The sequence below is a fragment of the Stigmatopora argus genome, chromosome 19, assembly GCF_051989625.1.
Source record: "Stigmatopora argus isolate UIUO_Sarg chromosome 19, RoL_Sarg_1.0, whole genome shotgun sequence".
Classification (NCBI taxonomy): Eukaryota; Metazoa; Chordata; class Actinopteri; order Syngnathiformes; family Syngnathidae; genus Stigmatopora; species Stigmatopora argus.
This window is the reverse complement of record NC_135405.1, coordinates 3928393-3954266: the sequence shown is the minus strand read 5'-3', so window position 1 is coordinate 3954266 and position 25874 is coordinate 3928393. Positions and strand designations below refer to the sequence as shown.

The 25874-nt window shown below is 40.4% G+C and overlaps 1 protein-coding gene across 4 annotated transcripts in view; it reads left to right on the top strand.

The window, feature by feature from the left end:
• Positions 1-5900: 5900 nt before the first annotated feature.
• Positions 5901-25874, top strand: part of cnih3 (cornichon family AMPA receptor auxiliary protein 3) — a 58563-nt gene continuing 38589 nt past the window's right edge. For all 4 annotated transcript variants that reach the window (XM_077587025.1, XM_077587024.1, XM_077587023.1 and 1 more), the window contains exon 1: positions 5901-6422. In XM_077587025.1, coding sequence (XP_077443151.1) covers positions 6345-6422 — 78 coding nt within the window. In that variant the 5' untranslated portion in view covers positions 5901-6344. The remainder of the gene's footprint in view (positions 6423-25874) is intronic.

Sequence of the window (25874 nt, the reverse complement as noted above, 5' to 3'; positions counted from 1 at the left end):
ATATAGGCCTTAAACATAAATTATAATACAAAATATAGCACTGAATCAACTTACAAACAAATTCAACTTATGAACAATCGCTCGGAACCTAACTCGTTCGTAAGTAGGGGAGTATCTGTATAGCCATATTTTACTCACCAAAAATCCTTTTTAACTGTACACAATATCCATCCTCCTTTCTTTCTTCCTTCTTTTATATTGCCATTGAAGCTAATGCTGAAAGTCGAGCCTGTCCTGTCATATTTCTGGCATAGTCCGTCTTGAAAATGGCTTTAAATCAACACAACAATACATTTGCTTGTGCAGCCCGCTCCAAATACAGTTTGGTAGCTCTGGCTAATAAGTAGCCTCATAGATGGTGAAAGCGATGACGTATCCCTACGCCTGCGACAAGGCAATGACGTATCCCTCCGCCTGCGACAATGCATTGTGGTGTTGCCAACTCGAAATCTGATTGGTTAAAGCAACAGTCTTATTGACGCTTGTTTAAAGCGGCAGAGCCCGCAGAACTGATTGTGAAGGCCTTGAGGCAGATTTCTGACCCTGGCAACAAATAATGGCTGAAATGTGATTGGTTAAATGCTTCAATATGAAAACACACATCTGGTAGCAGTGCAACCATGGGGAAAAGCAATGAAAGGAAGCTAACAGACAATTTAGAAGTATTTGATAAGTATTGATGGACAAAATATAATATATGATTCAAATATTTCTTAGGCCAACAAAGAAGGCCTTGAAGGCCCTGACGGCCCGCCACTGCCTAACCCCTAACCCAGGGGTGGGCAAACTTTTTGACTTGCGGGCCAGAATGGATACTAAAATTTGACAGAGGGGCCAGGCCAGGAGAATTTGGACACGCAATGTAATTTACCAAACCTGGGGATTGAAATGTAAGAAAAAAGACACATTTGAAGGTGAAAATTTATTTTCAAATTTACTTTCAACATTAAGAAAATATTATTATTCAACGAAACAAAGCAGTCTTTAAACTGAGAGTGATGAGCGGCATTTTAATTAAGATACTGTACTGCTGCTGTGCGTACATGTGCAAGTTGCTATTTTTAACACAGTAGAGAAACTCACATTTCAGTGGGAATCGTGTTGTTGTTCTCCAAGTTACACTCCAACAAAGGTCTAGACTAGTGCGACATCGGGGAAACGAGGGTATTGCAGGGCAAAGGGTAATGAATGAGGTCATTGATTTTTACTATAATTTGGAAAACGTCGGCGGGCCGGATTAAAAAGACTAATGGGCCGTATATGGCCCGCGGGCCGTAGTTGGCCCATGTATGCCCTAACTCTTAAGGAGGAGCAAGTGGTTCAGAAAATGAATGAATGAACCAGATTTGACCTGTCCTATCTGCTGTGTGTAAGAGCAGCTATTTATTTATTATTTATGGAAGTCTATTCCCTTCAATGGTAACTATTGACGTAGGCGTTCGAACCTGAATGCCCACGAGTAACAAGGGTTCATTATACTTTAAAACAGTGTTTCCCAACTACTGTGCCGTGGCACACTGGTGCGATGATGGCACACCCGAGCAATGGTCAGGTGTGCCGTGGGAAATTGCCAGAAGTTATACAATGTAATATTCACAGAGAAAAATTAATATGAATATAACAAGATTAAAATTGAAATAACACAAGGTTAAAATCAGAACATGATGAATGTTATATTATAGATTGTACTATTACAAGATTCAAATTGTGAAACGGTCATTTTGTTGCTTATTTTTGTCTAACATGAATCAATTAGTTGTTTGGTTTCGAGGGGATCAACTTTTTGCGACATAACGTCTGTGTGAGCACAATTTTTTTGCATGATATTAGAAGATTTAAGTAATATTTGGAGAAAAGTCATAAAATTATCCGATTAAAAACATTACATTACTTATTTTTGTATCCCTCGAACCACAAGTTGTTCAGGGTCCACAGACATTGACTTTTGGTGACATTAGGTCAGTGTAAAAAAATAGGTTTTGGAATAATTTTGGAGGTTTATGTGATCCCTGCTGATAAAACTATGATGAGAATGATTATTGTTAATATATAAATTAAATTAAAAGACTTTCAGATTGTGGCGTCCCTTGAGATTTTTACAAAAAAAGTGTGCCGCAGCTCAAAAAAGGTTGGGAAACACTGCTTTAAAAGACCAATCAAATCACGTAAATAATCACCAAATTACCGCTTTAGTTACACGTCACTGATATAAACAACATTTCCTGCAACACAAAAAGGCATGTTTGACTTTTAGATAGTGGTTGTCTGTCTCTCTGTGTGGCCTGCGACTGAGTGGCGATCAGTATAGGGTGTAATCTGCCTTTCGCTCTAAAACAGTTGTGTTAGGCTCCAGCAACCCCCGCAAACCTTTCGAGGATGGGCGGTATCATGGAAGATTAATGAATGAATGACTTTTATATATAGGTCAGGGAGCAAGAGTCAAAATACATATGTCAACTTCAATTTTGAACCGAAATGTATGTTTTTGTAGATTTTCTTCAACAACAGCAAAAATGAAAAATTAGCAAATGCAGTCCAGATGTTTTCTTTAAACATGTGCCTATACTTCAGGTAAGTGATGTCTGAAATCAAGCATGCGTGGTATTAAGGGAAGAAATGGCGCTTTCTAGTGGCAAGAGAGTAAAATGCATTAAGTTGTACTAATTATGCCTTTAGAAGCAGAAAAACAAAACAAATTCTATTTTAAAAATACCTGTTCTCAGAAAGCTATCATTATTAGCACAATTGTTTTATGATTAAATAAAACAAAATGAGAACATTTTATGACTGCCCAATTTAATTTATTCATTCATTTTCTGAATCCTTATTTGGGTCACCGGGGGTGCTGGAGCCTATCCCAGCCGCCTATGGGCACCAGGCGGGGGACACCCTGAATTGGTGGCTAGCCAATCGCAGGGGATGAGTAGACGGACAACCATTTACTTGCACACTCATACCTTTGGGCAATTTAGAGTGTCCAATCAGCCTACCATGCATGTCTTTGGAATGTGGGAGGAAACCAGAGTACCTGGAGAAAACCCACGGAGAACATGCAAACTCCACACAGATGGACCCACCTGGATTTGAACCCAGGTCTCGCAATGTGAGGCTGAGGCACTAACCACTCATCCGCCGGTCCACCCGAAGTGAATAATGATTTAATTTAATTTAATATAAGAAAAAATAAGAGATGGCAGGGATTGTTTTTCAAAAGTTTTGCAATAAAGTTCATTCTTCTGCGTGTTTAAAAAAAATGTCAGTATCGTCAGTGTCAATTTAGTGTTAGGGTTAATTGCTTTGATGGCCTGGTCGAAGAGTGATTAGCACATCCTCCTCACAGTTCAAAGATCGAGGGTTCAATCGCCAGTGTGTTCTGACCTTCCTGTGTGCACTTTGCATGTTCTCCCTGCGTGGGTTCTCCCAGGTTACCCCGGTTTCCTCCCACATTCCCAAAACATCCACCCAATGCTGGTTGAACACTTTAAATTGTCCCTAGATGTGAGTGTGAGAATTAATGGTTGTCCGTCTCAGTGTGCCTGCGATTGACTGGCAACCAGTTTAGGGTGTCTCCGCCTGCTGCCCATAGTTGGCGCTAATAGGCTCCAGCAACCCCAGTGATACATATGTATAGTAATTTTATCACAACAAGGTACACCTGACTATGAGTTGCACACAAATTTCATGAGAAAACTGCGATTGGCTGGCAGACCATTCAGAGTGTCCCCTGCCTCTGGCCCGAAGTCAGCTGGGATATGCTCCAGCACCCCCTGCGACCAATTTTCCCTCTATTTTTTTGTTTGTCTGGGCAGAAAGACAACCTCCCTGAGCACACTGAGTACTGGTGTGAGCAACATCATCATTGCTCGCTATGGGCACACACCAGTTGCAGGTGTATGTCTACTACACATAAATGATTTAGTAATAATAAAATGTAATGATTAATATCTATGAATCTATGAATGGGTGGCCCGGCGGATGAGTGGTTCGCGCGTCAGCCTCACAGCTAAAAAAAATAATTAATTAATTAATTAATTTTAAAAAATGGGATTTTAGTTTGTGCGCTCCATATGATTAGCTGTGCGCAGAGAACACGAGAGTAGTGCACAATTGCGCACGCGCGCAGCTTAGAGCGAACATTGCCCGCGACCACTGTTCCCTCTAAGCTGCGCGCATGCGCAATTGCGCACTACTCTCGTCTTCTCTGCGCAGCAGCAATCCTATGGCGCGCAGTAAAAAAAAAAAAAAAAAAAGATTTTTTTTTTTTTTTTTCCCTTTCTTCATGATGGCGCCGTTTAAGCGGCAGCCAGTGGCAGTAGCCACGGACGTTTGACAGACGGACAATACTAGTATTTGTATTTAATCATTAAATGCTGTTTTAGGATGGATTTGACCCGATTGCTGTCATTTTACGGCTCGGTTCTGCTACATCTGCCCGCCCAAGAGTGCTTATTCCCGGGCTGCCATTGATGGTAGACTAACATTGATTTTTACTATAATTTGGACAACACCGGCGGCGGGCCGGATTAAAAATCCTAACGGGCCGTATATGGCCCGCGGGCCGAGGTTGAAAAACTTGTACACACACGATCCGGGGGCGGGGCGAGCACGCGAATCCCGTTTCGGCGAAACCTCCGTTCGGCCGAATGAACGTTCGGCGGAACGTCCATCCGGCGACCTGCCCGTCTGTCAAACGTCCGTCGGCAAAACGTCTTTAGGCGAATCATCCGATTACCGATGATGTCGCTCACACTGGTACTCAGTGCGCTCAGGGAGGTTGACTTTCTGCTCAGACCAACGAAAAATTAGAGGGAACATTGCCCGCGACCCTAGTGAGGATAAAGCGGTTGAAAAAATAAGATGAGGAAATGTTTGAATGAATTGATTCATTCAATAAAAATTAAAAAGTACTGTATTTTGGAGTTGTTGTGTGAATGAATTAATACCCTTTCAAAGGGGAAAATTACCTTGATGGTCAGGTGTGCCGTGTACAATGTAATATTTAGAGAGAAAAATTAATATGACTATAACGAGATTAAAATTGAACTATTATAAGGTTAAAATCAAAACATGATGAGCGTTAAATTATAGATAATTGAAATTGTGAAACCATTATTTTTGCTTATTTTTCTCTAACATGAACTGGAAGTTGTTAGGTTTCGAAGGCATCAACTTTTGGTGACGTAATGTCTGGGTGAGCACAACATTTATTTTTAAATTAATATTAGGAAATTTAAGTAATATTTGGAGAAAAGTCATAAAATTATGCGATTAAAAATATTTCATTACTTAGTTTTGATCACTCGAACCGGAAGTTGTTCAGGGTCCGCAAACATCAACTTTTAGTGACGTTAGGTCAGTGTGGAAAAATTTGACTTTGGAATAATTTTGGAGGTTTATGTTATTCCTGCTGATAAAAAAATGATGGGAATGATTATTTTTAGTATAGGCGAAATAGGTTTAAGTTAAAAGATTTTTAGATGGTGTGCCCCTTGAGATTTTTTCAATGCAAAAAGTTTGGCGCAGCTAAAAAACGTTTGGGATGTGAGCATTAAACTGCTTCACACAGTAGTAACCACTAGAGGGCGACAATCAACCGTTATATTTATATTCAATCGCTCGTTAGACCCCAGAAAAACAAGAGAATTGTATTTTTGGTCATATATGTCAACCTCATGTCATTTATTCGCGTCCCTTAGTTTTAAAACATGATGTTTTTGTGGTTTTTTTTAATAATCACTGATGTTGGTAAATTGATTTAAAATAATCAAGAATCCAAGGCGATCAATATGTAATCCATTCATAAAATGTGCAAGATTTAAATGCCCCTCGCTGCTAAAATGGGGTTAAATGAAATCTAATTCCAGCGCACGTGCACAAAACCCACGTGCACACGCACTGGGTGTTTCTCTTATCAATCCACCTGTTCGCGCGCTTGCGGATGATGTGTTCTCGTTTCCCTTCGCAACCGAATGGAGAAAGCATCAGATCCCACCAAATAATCCGCCTTATTCGGTCGTATTTATTTTTCAATCTTCTTTCTCAAGGCACGAGTCTTCCGATCAAAGAGCAAATGGACTGACCTCGAGCCTATTTGGATTGATCAGTTGCAACACCCCTGCGTGGGAGACTCAGTGGACGCGCCGCAGTGAGGTTTTTCCTTTATTTTTATTTTTATTTATCCTTCTTCCTCTGATTCCTTGACATGGATGAAGTGATGGTACCGCTACGCCTTCTCGTGGCAGCGTGACAACTTTAATGGTCACTAAAGCCTGGTCTTTCTCTCTTCTTTTTTTAATGGGCTCGCATTGTTTCTGGGGAATTACCCACCGTTTTCTTTTCCAATTATGTTCACTTTTGCTGCCTTCTGCTACATGCTGTCTCTGGTTCTCTGCGTGTCCCTCATCTTCTTCGCAATATGGCATGTAAGTACTTTAGATGTGGTTTATTTTTAGATGTGTTTTCACAATGCATCGTAGCAACACATTTCAATACGTCTGATATTGTTGGAATGTGAACCCTCTGCAGTGCCATTTGTGTTAAAAAAAAAACTAAATAAATGAGTCCTGCACACCTGTATCAGATTCCAATGTCCTGTATTTATATGTATGGAGACAATTTGGCAAATATTTTTAGGGGGAAAATCCAGTATTGAGACAGCTCAATGCACCTGCAATATGATGCAGTGTTCTGTCACTAAATCAGCGATCATCCATTGATCTATTTGTGATCGATTCCAACATCTTTACTCAATCATGCATGCACAGATAATCACATCTATCATTACCTCTTCTAATCCGCCATGCAGTGCAGGGATGACTGGCAGCATCATCACTAGAGCTGCAGCTAATTATTGTAATTGATTAATCTGACGATTTTTAAAAAATCAATTTATTATGTTTTTATCATTCACTCATTCATTTTCTGAACCGCTTTATCCTCACTAGGGTCACGGGGGGTGCTGGAGCCTACCCCAGCTGACTTCGGGCCAGAGGTGGGGGACACCCTGAATCGGTGGCCAGTCAATCGCTGGGGACGAGTTTTAAAAATTCAAATGATTATGTTTTTATCATTCACTCATTCATTTTCTGAACCGCTTTATCCTCACTAGGGTCACGGGGGGTGCTGGAGCCTATCCCAGCTGACTTCGGGACAGAGGCGGGGGACACCCTGAATCGGTGGCCAGCCAATCGCTGGGGACGAGTTTTAAAAATTCAAATTATTATGTTTTTATCATTCACTCATTCATTTTCTGAACCGCTTTATCTTCACTAGGGTCACGGGGGGTGCTGGAGGCTATCCCAGCTGACTTCGGGCCAGAGGCGGGGGACACCCTGAATCGGTGGCCATCCAATCGCTAGGGACGAGTAGACGGACAACCATTTACTTGCACACTCATACCTAGGGGCAATTTAGAGTGCCCAATCAGCCTACCATCCATGTTTTTGGAATGTGGAGGAAACCAGGAGAAAACCCACACAGGCCCGGGGAGAACATGCAAACTCCACACAGGTGGACTGACCTGGATTTGAACCCAGGACCCTAGAGCTGTGAGGCCAACGTGCTAACCCTCGCCCCCGCCACTCGCTCGCTCAATTTTAAACACATTTCAAAACAAGATTGGTTTGTTGGTTGGTCAATTGATTGATTGCTACATTGATTATAATTCAGTCTTTGGTTTGTTTTGCAATTTATGCAATTTGCAAAATATGTTGTTATAATGACTGTATCGGGCAAGTTAAGTCTCGCGTGACCCTTGTGAGGCTAAGCGGTATGGAAAATGAATGATAAGAATAAACAAAGTATCCATATGGTTATGGGGTTTTGATGATCAACATCCAGCATTTTTATTGATCAGTTTCATTTAGTTAATTGAGCAGCTGTTCTACCAAGAAATAATTAATTTAACCCCCAGTACCGCTTATTGTCACAAGGGTGCTGGAGCCTAGCCCAGCTAACTATGGTCAGGAGGCGGGATATACCTTTTGCTACTGTCACAATGAAATTTCCCGAATACGGGATGAATAAAGTTATCCAATCCAATCCAATCCAATCCAAATCACCGAATCGCAGGACACCTACACGGTGTCTTCTCCAACAATGTATACACACGTTAGCAACAGGGGTGGTTAGCACGTCGGCCTCACAGTTCTGGGGTCCTGGGTTCAAATCCTGGTCATGTCCATCTGTGTGGAGTTTGGATGTTCTCCCCGGGCCTGCGTGGTTTCCTCTGGGTACTCTGGTTTCCTCCCACATTCCAAAAACATGCATGGTAGGCTGATTGGACACTCTAAATTGCCTCGAGGTATGAGTGTGAGCGTGAATGGTTGTTTGTCTCCTTGATCCCTGCGATCAGATGGCCACCGATACATGGTGTACCAGCCTCTGGCCTGAAATCAGCTGGGATAGGCTCCAGCACCCCCTCTGACCCTAATGAGGATAAAGCGGTTCAGAAAATGAGATGAGATCAGACGTTAGCAACTGATAACTAACCTGTCTAGTGTTACTTTTGCACATTAAAGCCATTGAAGCAATAGTGAAAGTCAGCCTGAATTTTGAAGAAAGGAAATGCATTTTAAAATGCCACTGCACGGATGAAAATGCAGTTCAAGTGTATGTTATATTATAAGCTATTTACATTCACAATGACACCAGCCTAGCATTTTGGAATGTTCAAAGGATTGCCAACTTCCATTGTGCTAACCACTCAGGCTCTGTACCATCACCACTTGTATACATTCTAACGTTTGAAAAATATAATGAATAAAATGAAAAATGGCCATCGTTGGTAGGGATGGGATCCAGCACCCCCCGTGACCCTTTTGAAGATAAGCGCGACGGAAAATGAATGAATGGGTAAAAACATAACAAGTGCAACAGAACCTAAACTCACATTTTAATGTCTATTCTCTCATGTTAAGTCTTTGAATAGGACACAAAGATGCTTTTTATTGGTACATACATTAACATAATTTCTTCAAATAGGAAAACAGAATATTCCGATTTCAGAATGAATTAATTGTGGTGTTAAAAAAATCTGAATTATGGGACACATACATGCATATTTGTTTTTGTATTTGAATCATCCCTGTTTATTGGAGTTTATCGTTTTATATGCCTTCTTTGTGCATTTTCTATAATGGACTAAGTTGCATAGCTCATGGCATTGTGTTCTATGTTTAATAGTAATTTATGAAGACTTAGTGAGTTCTTAGTTATAACATTGGTGCTACTAACAATGCTAGGAGTAAGAATTAATGAGTGGTCATAATGTGATCATGTCTTGTGGCCTGTGATCAACAGTTGTGTGGTTGCTTGATCACCCTGTCTGTTTCGCCATACCAATTTATTTCATGGAGGGTACTAATACTATATGAAGCTTTCTTGTTTCCCTTGCAAGCAAACTCCTGAGCTCCTGAGTTTTCTTGAGCTCAGGTATGACCAAGCAATATGGCAGATGGAAATCCCAGAAACATTCATTTGTTCGCTCTCTTGCTCTCTCTCTCTCTCACTCACTCACTTGCTTGCTCGTTCACTCACTCACTCACTCACTCACTCACTCACTCACTCACTCACTCACTCACTACTCGCCCGCTCACTCACTCACTTACTCACTTACTCGCTCGCTTACTCACTTACTCGCTCGCTCACTCACTTACTCGCTCGCTCACTCACTCGCTCGCTCACTCACTCACTCACTCACTCACTCACTCACTCACTCACTCACTCACTCACTCACTCACTCACTCACTCACTCACTCACTCACTCACTCACTCCTGGCAAACTCACTCACTCACTACTCACTCACTCACACACTCAATCACTCTCACTACTTGCTCACTCACTCACTCACTACTTGCTCGCTCATTCACTCCCTCCCTCCCTCCCTCCCTCCCTCCCTCCCTCCCTCCCTCCCTCCCTCCCTCCCTCCCTCCCTCCCTCACTCACTCACTCACTCACTCACTCACTCACTCACTCACTCACTCACTCACTCACTCACTCACTCACTCACTCACTCACTCACTCACTCACTCACTCACTCACTCACTCACTCACTCACTCACTCACTCACTCACTCACTCACTCACTCACTCACTCACTCACTCACTCACTCACTCACTCACTCACTCACTCACTCACTCACTCACTCACTCCTTGCCTCCCTCACTCACTCACTACTTGCTCGCTCATTCACTCACTGCTCGCTCACTCACTCCCTCCCTCCTTGCCTCCCTCCCTCCCTCCCTCCCTCCCAAAACTCCCTCCCTCCCTCCCTCCATCCCTCCCAAAACTCCCTCCCTCCCTCCCTCCATCCCTCCCTCCTTCCCTCCCTCACTCACTCACTCACCCACTCACTCACTCACTCACTCCCTCCTTGCCTCCCTCCCTCACTCACTCACTCACACACGCACTCATTTATTCATTTTCTGAACCGCTCATCCTCACGAGTGTCACGACATCTTGTCATCTTGTAAATATGACACAATGAGCAAACACTGCAAATACCTGCTTTTCTTGAATGATGATCTGCTATTCAGCTGATTTGTGACTTTAAACATTAGTTTATTATTTGCCATCCTTATGTGTGTGTAAACACAATGCGATTTGGACCAGATTAAGACAACACTGCCTAAAACATGATTTTCAGCGAAGGCTGTGTTTTTCCGGACAGTTCAGTCTTATTAAAATAGTCCCTTTGAATATTTGAATTGACTTCCAATTTGAAAATGACATGTAAACCTAGTAATTGAAATGTTGTAACATGGAAGAGAAATGGTGAATATTGTAGCATATTAGGACTCAGCACATCTAAAAATTACCATCCTAAACCATTTCCGTTTAGCAAATAATTGACAGAATGCAAACCAACTCCACCAGACCATGCATGTATTATTTTGTTTACAACCACATGTATTATATGGAAGGTATAACAATAGGCAATACTGTGAGGGGCTTCATTGTGTTTTCTGCTTAAGACTGCAGAAAGAGTGACAGTGATGCTTTTTCCTCTTTCCCTCTTACACTGGCCTATAGACACGAAGTATTATAAGATCAGGCTCCCCACTGAAAAAAAACAATTAGGTAGAGGGTGTGTGGGGGGGCGGAATATGATACTGGGGCTATGGAAGTATGTTGCAGAGCCGACTCTGCACATTTAAACTAGACACCTGACGAAAGCTGGAATGTTGGTTAATTTATTTTTGTTTAGCAAAAGTTATCGTTCTAATTGTTCTTTGTTGTGAGTTTCTACTCCTTTACTGTACATTCAATATACACCATATTTTCACGACTATAAGTTTGACCAGGGGTGCCACTTATACCCCAGTGTGACATACGTATGTGTGAAATTATTCACAGATTATTATATTATTTCTCATCGGGTGGACCATTGACTTAATCGCTCAGGAATCGCCTGTAACTTATAAAATCAACTGACATCAGACGAATCAACTTCTTTGCTGCTTCTATTCTTTCGTCTTTAAAAAAAAATCCTCCAAAATTGCACCTTATACCCAAGTGACACTAATATGTTTTTTTTTCTTTCATTGTGCATTTTTTTGCCATCGAGTTTTACAGGCAGGTGCGATTTATAGTCTGAAAAATGCAGTACTTTAACTTGGGATGTCAATAAACTATGAATATGAATTGCCGAACAGTAAAGTAAAACCAAGCTACTGAATAAATAATAACAAATTACACTAAAAGCAACAAAAGCAGGCCAAAGATGAAAAGACAGTGGAAATATAATGAATCATGAACTTTTGAGTCTGGCATGACTGTTATTTTTACACACATTGTACCTTTTGGCCTAGTTTCACACACATTTTACAAAAGGCAAGAGGATGCATGCATAATGAATTACTTGGAGAGAAGAAAGTGTATAATATTGTAAAATCATGGATATGTTTATAGAATTGTTGCGATTCTGCTGTAATTTTTACATTAACCTTTATAATAATTTAAAAAAAAACACTAAAAAAAAGCGTTCACGGTCTCACAAAGTTTCAAGTGATATACATCATAACAACAATACAGTGGTACCTTGACATACGAGTGCCCCAACATACGAGCAATTTGAGATACGAGTAAAATCATGGATATGTTTATAGCATTGTTGCGATTCTGCTGTAATTTTTACATTAACCTTTATAATAATTTTAAAAAAACACTAAAAGAAAGCGTTCACGGTCTCACAAAGTTTCAAGTGATACACATCATAACAACAATACAGTGGTACCTCGACATAAGAGTGCCCCGACATACGAGCAATTTGAGATACGAGTAAAATTTTGAGCAAATATTTATCTTGAGATACGAGACACATTTTGATATACGAGCAGACAGCGGACGCGGGAGGCTGCTCATAAGAATATCATATCTCTCCCCACAACTCCCTCGTGTAATGTCTCTCTGGTCGCAACTCCCTCGTGTAATGTCTCTACGAGCACTGGGTGGAGCGTTGCATTTTTTCAGTGGTTTTTTTCCCGTTAGTCAGTGCGAATGGCGTATATACTACTTCTCGTTGGCAAGTGGTCGTGCGTTATCCTATTGTGAGAACATTTGTGTGCATCATTTTCGGAATATTTTGAAGGGAATACAAAAGCAAACAACCCTCGATAGGTTGCATCTGAAAGTCAGGGTGGAGGCGGGGCAAATAGAGTCAACCCGGCCGGGAGAAGAAAGGTATCAAAATTTAAAACAAAATTAGAATTAAGTTTAGTTTAAGGTTAGATTAAACTTATTTTTGAGTGTGTCTGCATCGTAATTCAAGTTCATTTAAATTTGTTTATGTTGTGTTACGAGCGCGTTGCCATGCGAAAAGTCTCCCATCTCTCTCGGTTGCTCTTTCTCTCCCTTCCGCGAAATCCCTCTAATTTTAGTATACTATTAACCACATTTTAGTACTATTAAACCACTAGTTATTTGTTACTTTGTTAAAAGATGGCAAATTAGAAGAAATAAAAATGTTTTTCCAATCCAATATCCTGTTTTTGGTGTTTTTTCAGTGTTGGAACAAATTAATTTGTTTTTAGTTCATTTCTATGGGAAACGTTCGTTTGAGTTACGAGAAAATCGACATACAAGCTCAGTCCAGGAACGCATTAAGCTCATATCTCGAGGTACCACTGTAACGGTTTTACAAACCGTGGAACAAGGAGCACAAAACAGTAATTGGACATATCAGTCTGCTCATTGCACAAGAAACAAGACCAGTTGCCCATAGGGAAGCTCAAAGAAACAATTATGAAGTCATTGTAATTAACATACAAGGTGAACTGAAATCTCCCTTGAGCTTTAATGCACAACGCTTCACTAGGCCAACTCCATTTGAGTAATATTCTTCCCATGTAATAGTAGTCGGTAATGTCCTCCATGTGTCATCCATGTTGGAATTGTGCCAAATAATCCCCTGGCACTCCTCTGAGAGATGGGAAAGACCTCTGCTGCCGATGATATATAGACTTTATAGACTGTCTGGCCAGTCTGGGACAATAGGAAAACAGCATTCTCTCTCTCACCAATGGGACATTAGCTATTGCCCACAACATCACATACATGTAAAAAAGAAACATCTGCAAAGTAATTTGTCGAGGGTCATAGTTTCAGTGATTTTATTAGCTTATTGGCTTTACAACTCTATGCAACAAACTTTATGGAAAAGGGGTTAATAAGGTTGGGTATTGGATTGGATAACTTTATTCATCCCGTATTCGGGAAATTTCGTTGTCACAGTAGCAAGAGGGTGAGGATGCAGAAATAGGAAAGGCATTTTAGACATAAATATATATAAGTAAGTTAATAAATAAACACATGAATAAATATATAAATAAGCGTGTTGCTGAAGTATATATATATACATATACATATAGACATACATGTACATACACCTATACATATACATACACATACACATGTATAAGCACATATACATACATACACATAAATGTACATGCATGCATACGGTAGGTCTTAACACTCAGCCACTTTTTTTTTAAAGAGCCTGACAGCTGATGGGAAAAAGGATCTGCGGAAGCGCTCCTTCCTGCAATGAGGGTGCCGCAGTCTATTGCTAAAAGAGCTTCAGAGGGACTCCACAGACTCATGCAGGGGGTGGGAGGTGCTGTCCATGATGTACATCATCCTGGTCAGCATCCTCCGCTCTCCCACTTCTTCCACAGAGTCCAAAGGACAGCCCAGAACAGAGCTGGCCCTCCTGACCAGCTTATTCAGGCTGTTCCTGTCCCTCTCTGTGCTCCCGCATCCCCAATAGACCACTGCATAAAACACCGTAGATGCCACCACAGTGTCGAAACCTTTCTTTTTTTTCATCGATTTCATCGATTAGTCGGAGCAGCTTTACCCAAGAGGAGAGCATACGAGAAAAAGAAAGAGCATGGTGCCATAGATGGAACTGTGTAAGGAAATTTGCATATGTAAGAAGCACAATAGTTATCTTGAATTTTTCTTATGTTGACACGAAATATAGGTGAACACCAGAAATTAACTCATTTGTCTCTTGCATTAGAATCTTTTGAATCCCAAATACGGTTTGATCTTGAATGCTGTTAACATCTAGAAGACAGAAATTGCTGCTACTGTAGAACTAGGCTGCCAACAACACAAGAGAATAGATAAAAGAGCTGAAAGATATAAGAGCAATAGAACCTTGGCCACAACCTCCTGCAATGATGGAAAAGAAAAAGAAGAGAGGCCATTGATACTACAAAGATTGCTTACTAGGGCATATCTCCCTTCTTGATAGGCGAGTGGAGCTGAATTCAAAATGATCAAATGTAAACAAGAGATCAAACTGTTTGTGAAAAGGAAATTAAACACAGATATAGCAATTGGGGAACCCTTAATGTTGAAATGAAATCATTCTGAGAAATGGGTTTTAAACCACTGATTTCTATACATCTTTACGACATTCCTCTACAGAAAATATAAATAAACTGAATCCTTTCTAACAATATCTTTAATAAGGTTCCCCTTTTTAACTACTTAACCTGAGAATCAGTTAATTCCAAGATGAATATTCAGCATCATAAACATCAACAAAGCTTGAAGTATATCCAAATTATTTGACCAACAACTCGGATCTGTCCTGTTAACTGCCACAATTAAAATTACACTTGACTTTTATGAACTGGCAAAAAAGTGAGATTAACAGCATTGTTTTCGTATCTAAGTAGCATATGCTGTATAATAAAAATTGTTTCTGAAATGGCATTCCATTTATTTCTTCTTTATAGCTCCCCTAAGTCTTCATTACATTTGAATTTTATGATTAAACACTATAATTCCTTCATTCATCTTATCTTCACAAAGGTCACAGGGGGGCTGTTGCCTTTCCCATACAACAGCGGTAGGTGTGGGGGGAATTGTTTGCCTGCTAATCGCAGGACATAATGAGACGAACTCACACTCATACCTAGGGGCAATTCAGAGTGTTCAACCAGCTTACCATGCATGTTTTTGGGATGTAGGCAGAAACCAGAGTATCCAATGAAAACCCATGCAGGCACGGGGAGAACATGCAATGTGGTAATCCATCACACCGGATTGAAACCTCGATCTCAGATCTGAGGCGGATGTGCTAACCACTCGTCCACCATGCCGTTGAAGACCACAATATTATTAATTCATTCATTTTCCAAACCGCTTACTAGCACCCCCGCGACCTTTGTAAGACAAGGGTGCTGGAGCCTATCCCATATAACAATGTAATTGCATCCAAAGCAGATAGATTTACCATGCCTTGTCAATTTGAATCTGGCGTCAATGAAACAGTTATCAAAAAAGCACAACGGAATTATTGCTGTAAATCTTCCAATATTGGATTGGATAACTTTATTCATCCCGTATTCGGGAAATTTCATTGTGACAGTAGCAAGAAGGGGGGGAAACGCAGATACAGAAAAAAAAAACCACATAGTTACAAGTTAGACAGGACAGTCGCAAAGGCCGCAGAACAACAAAGCACAAAGTACAAAGCAAAGCAAAGTAAATGGGATCATTAAGAATCACCAAATCAAATCATCAAGACAGAAAAGCAGCAAAAACCCAAAACAAACAAGCGTGGACAGAGCTACCGCCACCGGCTGCCACTTGAACGGTGCCATCTTGGTTGCGGTAGCAAAAACGGATACAGACTCAAGAAAAAGACGTTGTAAAGTTGGATAAAACTGGAACCACACACAGGAAGTCTTCCACAAGATGGGGAACTTCTGCAGACTGGGACCGAGATAGAGAATATGCAGAGTCACTCTTCCAAGCTTATCCACACAGTTGCTCAGTAGTCTGGAGCTGAAGACAACAGTAGCAGAGTAGAAGCCCTCGACTCCGTCTCTGGCCTGGAAAGCGCCGACAGCTCTTCCATCTTATCCCATGATGGAATGGTTGGTCTGAAGTGTTGCTTCTTCTCCCGGCACTTTTGTCCAGCTCTGAATTTCCAGCGATATTGAGGTGTTGCTCCTTCTGCTGCGTATTGTAACAGCTAGTCCCATGCGTATGACAGTGTAGGCATGGCTGAATGGTTCCAAAAAAAGAAGTAGCAGAAAGCAAAAAGAAGTAGGGTAACAGAACAAAGAAAGTTGAAAAACATTAAAGTATAAAGTCCAAAGTAAAGTAAAAAGGAATGTATTAAGAAATATTAAAACGTAATTAAAAAAAGATGGAAGGGCTGTAAATCACGAAAAACAAATAAGAGTGGACAGAGCTACTGCCACTGGCTTCCGCGTGACAGCGCCATCTTGGAAAAGATGCCAAACAATTGGCAGTGGTGTACTGCCGAAGTTCAGTTAAAATTAGTGAACATCACTTTAATTTCGCATTGTAGCTATTTTAAATGTATTGTTTATGTATTTCTATCGTTGTGCTGTTGTGTGTTACCATTTGTTTGATTGTTTTGTATGTGGAAATCACAGTGGGGTACTAATATGTGCAGTGTACTGTAAACTACATGAGGTAGCCAAAGTATTAAATCATGTGTTATGCAAGGCACAGCATCATGTACTGGATAGGCTAGAATGTCATGGATGGTAGGTATTGCACAACACAAGCATGTTTATAAATAACAGAACAAGAATACAGTAAAGTATATCTTGGTCCTGATGGATTTCTCCACATATGAACGGTATAGGTTTCAGCCATACTTACTGAGCTGAAACGTGTGATTAAGGCTCCGTAGTGAGATTTCAATTGGAAAGAAATTCATAGGTGCTCCAATTGATTGTAATCTCAATGAAGCAAACAGTCAACATGGTCTTTGGCAGCATGCAATGGAGGTTAATGGAGGTGGCATTTGGTATAAAACTGGCTTGGCTCAGCATTGATTCACATGTTCATTAACCCCCACTGGCTCCTCATCCATCATCCTGACTCCGTAATTTCTATTGTTTCATTGCACAATGCTGGATGATTATATGAGTGATCGTCATCCTTCCATCTTTTTCACTTCTTTTTTTCCCATTTTTCCTAACTAGCTAAAATGTTATCTCTCTCTCTCTCTCTCTCTCTCTCTCTCTCTCTCTCTCTCTCTCTCTCTCTCTCTATATATATATATATATATATATATATATATATATATATATATATATATGTATATATATATATAAATATATATATATGTATATGTATATGCATAAAATAGTTTCTGAGGGTTGGATTGATACGTTGAAGGCGCTACGGGAAAATGCACAGACCGCTACTGACTATATATATATATATATATATATATATATATATATATATATATATATATATATATATATATATATATATATATATCAGTGGCGGGCGGTGCATTTTCTGGTAGCGCCTTCAACGTATCAATCCAACCCTCAAAAACAATTTTATGGCTATAAAACCTCTACTGCAGCTACAGCTGCGACACATAAAAAATAATCAATAAATTAATGCACAAAAATGGGGTAAAATCCACTTCCTAGCAGCATTTCATGATTAAATACAAATACTGGAGCTTTTCAGACATTAAAACCAGGCCAGGGGGTGATTTTCCCGGGAAAAGACAGCGATGAACGTCAATGGCGTACGGGCAAACATTGCCCGAAAATGGGGTAAAATCCAGCCGAAAACAACATTTATTGATTAAATACAAATACTGGAGCTTTTTAGATATCAGAACCGGGCCCGGAGTATCATTTCCCCGGTAAAAAGACAGCGATGAACGTCGATACGTCCATACGTGAAATGACAAAAAATGCGCTAAAATTAGGTCAAATCCACTTCCTAGCATCATTTATTGATTGAATACAAATACTGGAGCTTTTGAGACATTACAACCAGGCCAGGGGGTGATTTTTCCGGGGAAAAGACAGCGATGGACGTCAATGGTGAAACGCCAAAAATTAAACTGGGGTAAAATCCACTTCCTAGCACCATTTTGTGATTAAATACAAATACTGGAGCTTAATTACAAACACTGGGGCTTTTCAGATATCAGAACTTGGCCCACAATTGAAATATTATTTAGGAATATAGCCATATTTGTAATTTTACTCAACAAAAATCCTTTTTACACAATATCCATCCTCCTTTCTTTCTTCCTTCTTTCCTATTGCCATCGAAGCTAATGATGAAAGTCGAGCCTGTCCTGTCATATTTCCGGCATAGTCCGTTTTGAAAATAGCATTAAATCAACACAACAATATACTATTTGCTTGTGGAGCTAAGTTAGCGCGCTGAAAGTGCCCCACACACCATTTTCCCGGCTGTAACAGGCTTGCTAGCTTCGGAGTTGACCGCCCTTTCTTAATTATGTCCATTTCTTTTTCTGGAAAAGTCCGTCTGGAAAATAGCTTTGTGAGCAAACAGAATCAATTTGTTTTTGCTTCTGCTTCTGTCGGCCATAGTGGGTGGAGTTTGCGATCTCGGCTGCCTAGGGTACTACTTTGGCCCGCCTACTAGCCAATTATAGTTTGTGAAAGCAATGACATGTCCCAGCCAGCAAAATGCTAACGCCTATGAAAAATCATTGTGGGGTTGCCAACTCGAAATCTGATTGGTTAAAAGCAACAGTCTAGTTTAATGCAGCAAACCCCGCAAGAACTGATTGTGATGGCTTTGAGGCAGATTTTATCTGGCAACAAATAATGGCTGAAATGTGATTGGTTAAATGCTTCAATATGAAAACACACATCTGGAAGCAGTGCAACCAGGGGGAAAAGCAATGAAAGGAAGCTAACAGACCATTTGGAATAATAAGTATTGATGGACAAAATATAATATGATTCAGATATTTCTTAGGCCAGCAGAGAAGGCCCTGACGGCCCGCCACTGATATATATATATATATATATATATATATATATATATATATATATATATATATATATATATATATATGTATATATATATATACACACATATATATATATATATATATATATATGTATATATATATATATATATACACACATATATATATATATATATATATATATATACACATATATACATATGCATATGTATATGTGTATATATATATATATATATCAGTAGCGGTCCGTGCATTTTCTCGTAGCGCCTTCAACGTATCAATCCAACCCTCAAAAACTATTTTATGGCTATAAAACCTCTACTGCAGCTATAGCTGCGACACATAAAAAATAATCAATAAATCAATGCACAAAAATGGGGTAAAATCCACTTCCTAGCAGCATTTAATGATTAAATACAAATACTGGAGCTTTTCAGACATTACAACCAGGCCAGCGGGGTGATTTTCCCGGGAAAAGACAGCGATGAACGTCAATGGCGTACCGGCAAACATTGCCCAAAAATGGGGTAAAATCCAGCCGAAAACAGCATTTATTGATTAAATACAAATACCGGAGCTTTTCAGACATTACAACCAGGTCAGCGGGGTGATTTTCCCGGGAAAAGACAGCGATGAACGTCAATGGCGTACCGGCAAACATTGCCCAAAAATGGGGTAAAATCCAGCTGAAAACAGCCTTTATTGATTAAATACAATTACTGGAGCTTTTTAGACATCAGAACCGGGCCCGGAGTATCATTTCCCCGGGAAAAAGACGGCGATGAACGTCGATACGTCCATATGCGAAACGGCAAAAATTGCACTAAAATGGGGTAAAATCCACTTCCTAGCAGCGTTTATTGATTAAATACAAATACTGGAGCTTTTCAGACATAGCCAGAGTGCCCCAAAACAGGTTCACGCGACATCGTGTTTTAGCAGAAATAGTTTATTAGGATGAACCGCAAGATAGTAACCAGGCACAGGATTTCTGGGGCCTTGGTGTTCTCAGTGATCCTGGCCAATGGTACAAGAGGCGAATGTGAAATCTTGGGGACAAGCAAGATGTTAGAGAGCAGATAAGCAATTTTAATATAAAAGAACACAAGATGGTACTGGGAGTAAACTGTGAGAGTCAATCCAGCTGTGATGCTGACTTAAATTGGCAGGTAATAATGATTGATGACACCTGCCATTCCTCCAGCCATTTGGTGCTCGCTCTGTAATGGGATGACATACACACCCACACACAAAAAATAGAAACCACCAAACATAAGTGCAGACCAGACAGCCAGTCTGAGACCTCGGCGGAGAGGTGGTCTCGTGGCGTAACTTTATATTTGGGTTTCTTCTGGCCACGTTGCGGTCGCTTCCGCATGTAAAGCAAACGGCATCATGGCCTGTTTCAAAGCGATCCAATGATATCATACATTTTATTTACTTTGTAAAACATTGGACAATAATTAATACAGATTTTTCCACACTCACTTAATTTTTTTATTTGACATTAAACTGACTGGCCACAAATGTTAAATGTATAAAATTGTGTTGCAACGTAAACTAAACAGAAGCAGCACAGTAGGATATATATTTTTGCTTATATGAAAAGATAAATAAGCCGCATATAAGCCGTATTTGTAACAAACAAAAAAATAGGACTGTATCAAGGCTTATGTGTGCATAAGTGTGAACGTCTTTTTGAGTCTGTATCCATTTTAGCTACCGCAACCAAGATGGCGCCGTTCAAGTGGCAGCCGGTGGCGGTAGCTCCGTCCACTCTTGCTCGTTTTGTGTTTTTGCTGTTTTTCTGTCTTAATGATCTGATTTGGTGATTCTTAATGATCTCATTTACTTTGATTTGCTTTGTACTTTGTGCTTTTGCTTTGTTGTTCTGTCTAATCACCCTCTGCTACTGTCACAATGAAATTTCCCTAATACGGGATGAATAAAGTTATCCAATCCAATAAATTAGACTTGACATGCACGAAACTGCATGGTGAAAAAGACTAAACGCCATAATGCAAGACAATTTCAAAAGAGTGAAAAGATAAAACGCTAAACAAAATGTATTTTGACGTCAATGAATATAAGTCAAGAACGTGAACAGGAGCCTTTCCCAGGTGACTTTCGGGCATGAGGAGGCCGACAACCAGTCATGCTCACTCTCATACCTAGCGGCAATTTAGAGTGGGAGGAAACCGGACTACCTGGAGAAAATCCACGTAGGCCCAGGGAAAACATGCAAACTCCACACAGGAAGACCGACCTGGATTTGAATCCAGGAGCCCAGAACTGTGAGGCCGATGCACTAAACACTCATCCGTCGGGCCGCCCACACCGTTATATAAGATAAAAAATATAAAAGATGGACACTTTTCAAGATTCCAAAGAGTGTGTGGCATCTTCAATTTTATGAAGATTCACTACCATGGCTTTTTAAGCCAGAACATAAGGTCGCCATACATGGAAATAGCTTACCAATAGCACAAGTTTGGCACCATCACTTTGTAGTATATTTCCACTGTTAACATTATTTGAAGCTCTCATCACATCCTAGCTGGCAAAAAAACACAATAAGAAACCAAATCAAAACATTTCAATCTTCTGTTAAACTATTAAAATATGCTTTTCTTCATTATTTGTAGATATTAAATATCTATTTATTGCCTGGAAACCAATTCAGGTTATCCCCTGCCTACTGTCCATAGTTGGCTCTCATAGGCTCCAGCGGTACACGGTCAATTGGTCGCTGGTCTTTTGGTCGCCCGGAAAGTAAGTGATAATTACCACTTAAATCGTTGCTCAAATTCCCTAAATAAAAACTGCAAATTACTATTTAGTCATACTTAATGCCCTAGTAATTATTAGGCTAAAGAAAAGCTCCAAATTTCCCAGACTTTTATTGTTTTTTGTTGGAGAACTTGTTAAGACCCTGACTGACGTAGCTTCTTAAAGGGACAACGCATGTACATACAAACTCTTATACACTCACACGTCGGCTCAGTGAAACTGCTCATGGCCATTGTTGGCTTTTATTGATGCGTAGACCGTGTTGTTTTACCTTGTTTTGTCGCCGGTCTTTTGGTCGTCGGTCTTTTGGTCGCCGGTCTTTTGGTCGCCGGTCTTTTGGTCGCCGGTCTTTTGGTCGCCCATTGTCGCGGTCGGGGCGACCAAAAAAACGCAACCAAAAGACCGGCGACCAAAAGACCAGCGACCAAAAGACGGCGACCTAAAGACCGGCGACCAATCGACCGTACACGGGCTCCAGCACCCCAGCAACACTTGAGTATAAGTTGAACTGAAAATGAATGAATCTTCTCATATTTATGGGTAGCATAATCATACAATATAATATTTTATCACATTTATATACTCCTTATTCTGAAGTGTTGCTTTTGATTTTTTTTACTGTAGAATATTATAATACAAATTGATTTAGATAAGGTTTTTTAGGATTGCTACGATGTCTTTCCAAGTTTTTCCTCATAGAAAGTCTCACTGTTATGTACAACTCCTCGGAGATGTCAATGAGGAAACGATTAGTTTCATTTGATTTCCTCAGAGTGATGTAAAGGGTTAACTGTGCCAACACTATTTATCAACATCAGGGAAACTGGCTTCTCCAGCTCTCTCCCTCTGCCAAGGTGTTCCGCACAGATACAGCCCTGTAGGGAACATGCATGCGATTAAAGTAGAAGCCAACTCCCAGCTTATGGACTGCCATTGACCTCTGGGAAGACTGCAGCCCAGACTTCAATCTTACTAAATCCTAGTAAGTTTTAGTTAGCTAAATGGGAAAAAAATCCAATGTTTTGTTGTTTAATCTTTTTGAATTTGTTTCCTGAACAGCTTTACAAACTAACAAATTGGTTTCGTCGAAAGACGTTTGGTCCGCGGACGTTTGGTCGACCGGACGTTTGGTCGACCGGACGTTTGGTCGACCGGACGTTTGGTAGAACGGCCGTTTGGTAGAACGGACGTTTGGTAGAACGGACGTTTGGTAGAACGGACGTTTGGTAGAACGGACGTTTGGTAGAACGGACGTTTGGTAGAACGGACGTTTGGTAGAACGGACGTTTGGTAGAACGGACGTTTGGTAGAACGGACGTTTGGTAGAACGGACGTTTGGTAGAACGGACGTTTGGTAGAACGGACGTTTGGTAGAACGGACGTTTGGTAGAACGGACGTTTGGTAGAACGGACGTTTGGTAGAACGGACGTTTGGTAGAACGGATGTTTGGTCGCCGGGTTGTTACTGTTGAAACCAGCTCTCAAAATTATAATCATGAGAGAGAGAGAGTGAGTTTAATATTTGTCGACCAAACATCCGGTTGACCAAACGTCCGGGGACCAAACGTCCGGGGACCAAACGTCTTTCGACGAAACGTCCGGTCACGGCTAAGAACAATATGGCTTTACCTGCTTCATAGAATACTGTCCCATTCACTGGTATAAAATAATGAGCAATGCTCTTTTGCTTCTTTGCAAAACTATCCTTTCTAAAATGCTCACTCGGTGCAAAGATGGTTTTCCGTCGGTGATTCCTCCCCCCTTTTTTATCAGAACAGTTTGTATGCCCCGTTAATCGACGGCAGCATATAAATGAATAAAAACCTTTTCATGTTTGTCCTTTTGAGTTTGAGTTTGATAATATGAGTTTTATTTAATAAAGGGACAGTACATATTAATGAACATAGTATATATCTCTCATCTCATTTTCTGAACCGCTTTATCCTCACTAAGGGCCACGGGGGGTGCTGGAGCCTATCCCAGCTGATTTCGGGCCAGAAGCGGGGGACACCCTGAATCGGTGGCCAGCCGATCCCAGGGCACCATATTATACATATTCATGGTAATGAGCATATATATGTAAATATGTAAGATTATAGCCAAATGCTAATTTGTATCTTTAGTTCCTTGTGCAGGTTAAAGATAAACGATGAGACATACAAACACCCACGTAGCACAATTTTGATTGTTTAACAAACAGGCTTAAAGATGATTGGCGAAGCGGTTCAAAGATGGGAGTTAACGAGTTAATTTTGCAATTGCGTACATATTTTTATCCCACTTGTTACATGTTGTTTTTGATTTTTTTAGGGGGTTAGGTTAGAACTTTATTTCATCCCGTATTCGGGAAATTTCTTGGTTGCAGTAGCAAGACAGACACAAGACACACAAGACATTGTAGACCTAGGTAAAAAACTGGAGCCACACACAGGAAGTCCACAAGGTGGGGACCTTCTGCAGACTGAGACTGAGGTTACCGCATAGTCCTTCAGTAGTCTGGAGATTTTAAAGATCATCTTCCTTGCCTAGATTCTCCTAAGCTGTCCTATCACCTAATCAGCAGCAGCGCAGAGGCCGGTGGGAGGCTTCAAAGCATCATTCCGGGAATGCATCACTTTTGCAAATCAACTCTTCCAATATGTGAGGTGGGAGGGGATCCAGTAATAGATGGCTCCATTTGTGTGGCTTTTAATAAAGTCTTTTATTTTATCTCCTCATTTTTGTTCATTTAAATAATGTCACCATGTTGTTTAGTGCAGTGTGGGAGCCAGTATATGTGAATATTAAAGGCATTGTGGTATCGGTCCTTGCTAAAATGGAAACCCGACTGACTTATACAGTGATAGGGGCGGACCAGAACGTAATGGCGACACTTGCCTTCAGCTCGTAATAACAGCAGGTCGAGTTTTAAACCCACCTAGAACAAACATGATAAAAATCAGACCAAAAGAGTTTCTACCTATAACTCAGAGATTCAGAACTCACCTGTTCTTATCTTGCGCCCATGTTTTCAGCACTTATCTTAAATTGTATTCCATGTATTCAGAAGATAATTATCAAAATGAATAGATAAATAGTATTTGCCACCAATATATGCCTCAACTTTCAGAGAAAATATGGCTTGTTTTGTATTTTACATATTCAGTGGTACCTCGACCTACGATCAGCTCTACCTACGACATGCTCGAGGTACGATGAAAATTTCGATCGAATAATTCGCCCGGGATACGAACAAAATTTCGAGATGCGACCAAGCCAGGTGGCCATGACAGGAGAGGCTGTTTATCATTGTAGCGCACTGTCTTTTTTTGCCAAATCTCTTTCGTGTATAACAGATATCTACGAGCACTGAACGATTTATTCAGACGAGTTTCCGCTGGTGTTTTTTCAGAGGGTTGGAACGAATTAATTTGTTTTTAGTTCATTTCAATGGGAAACGTCCGCTCGAGTTACGAAAAGCTCGACATACGATCTCAGTCCAGGAACGGATTAAATCGTATGTTGAGGTACCACTGTAGTTAGCATGAGTTTATAGAGGGTAACACAGTTTTTGAGAGCCAAATTCACTTCAAACTGATTTCATATAAAAAAAAAACATCAAATTACCTTACAGCAACTTTACTGACATTTTCAGTGGGTATATTAGACAATATTAGCCCATTTTACAAAATATTGAGTCAAAGAGATAACATGGGGCTAACAATTTTCCAAGTTTTAGCCATGTAATCTTTTACAATAGATTGGAATTATCAGGACCCTCAGGCTGAATAATGCAACAAGTCAAATGCCACATGAACATTCATT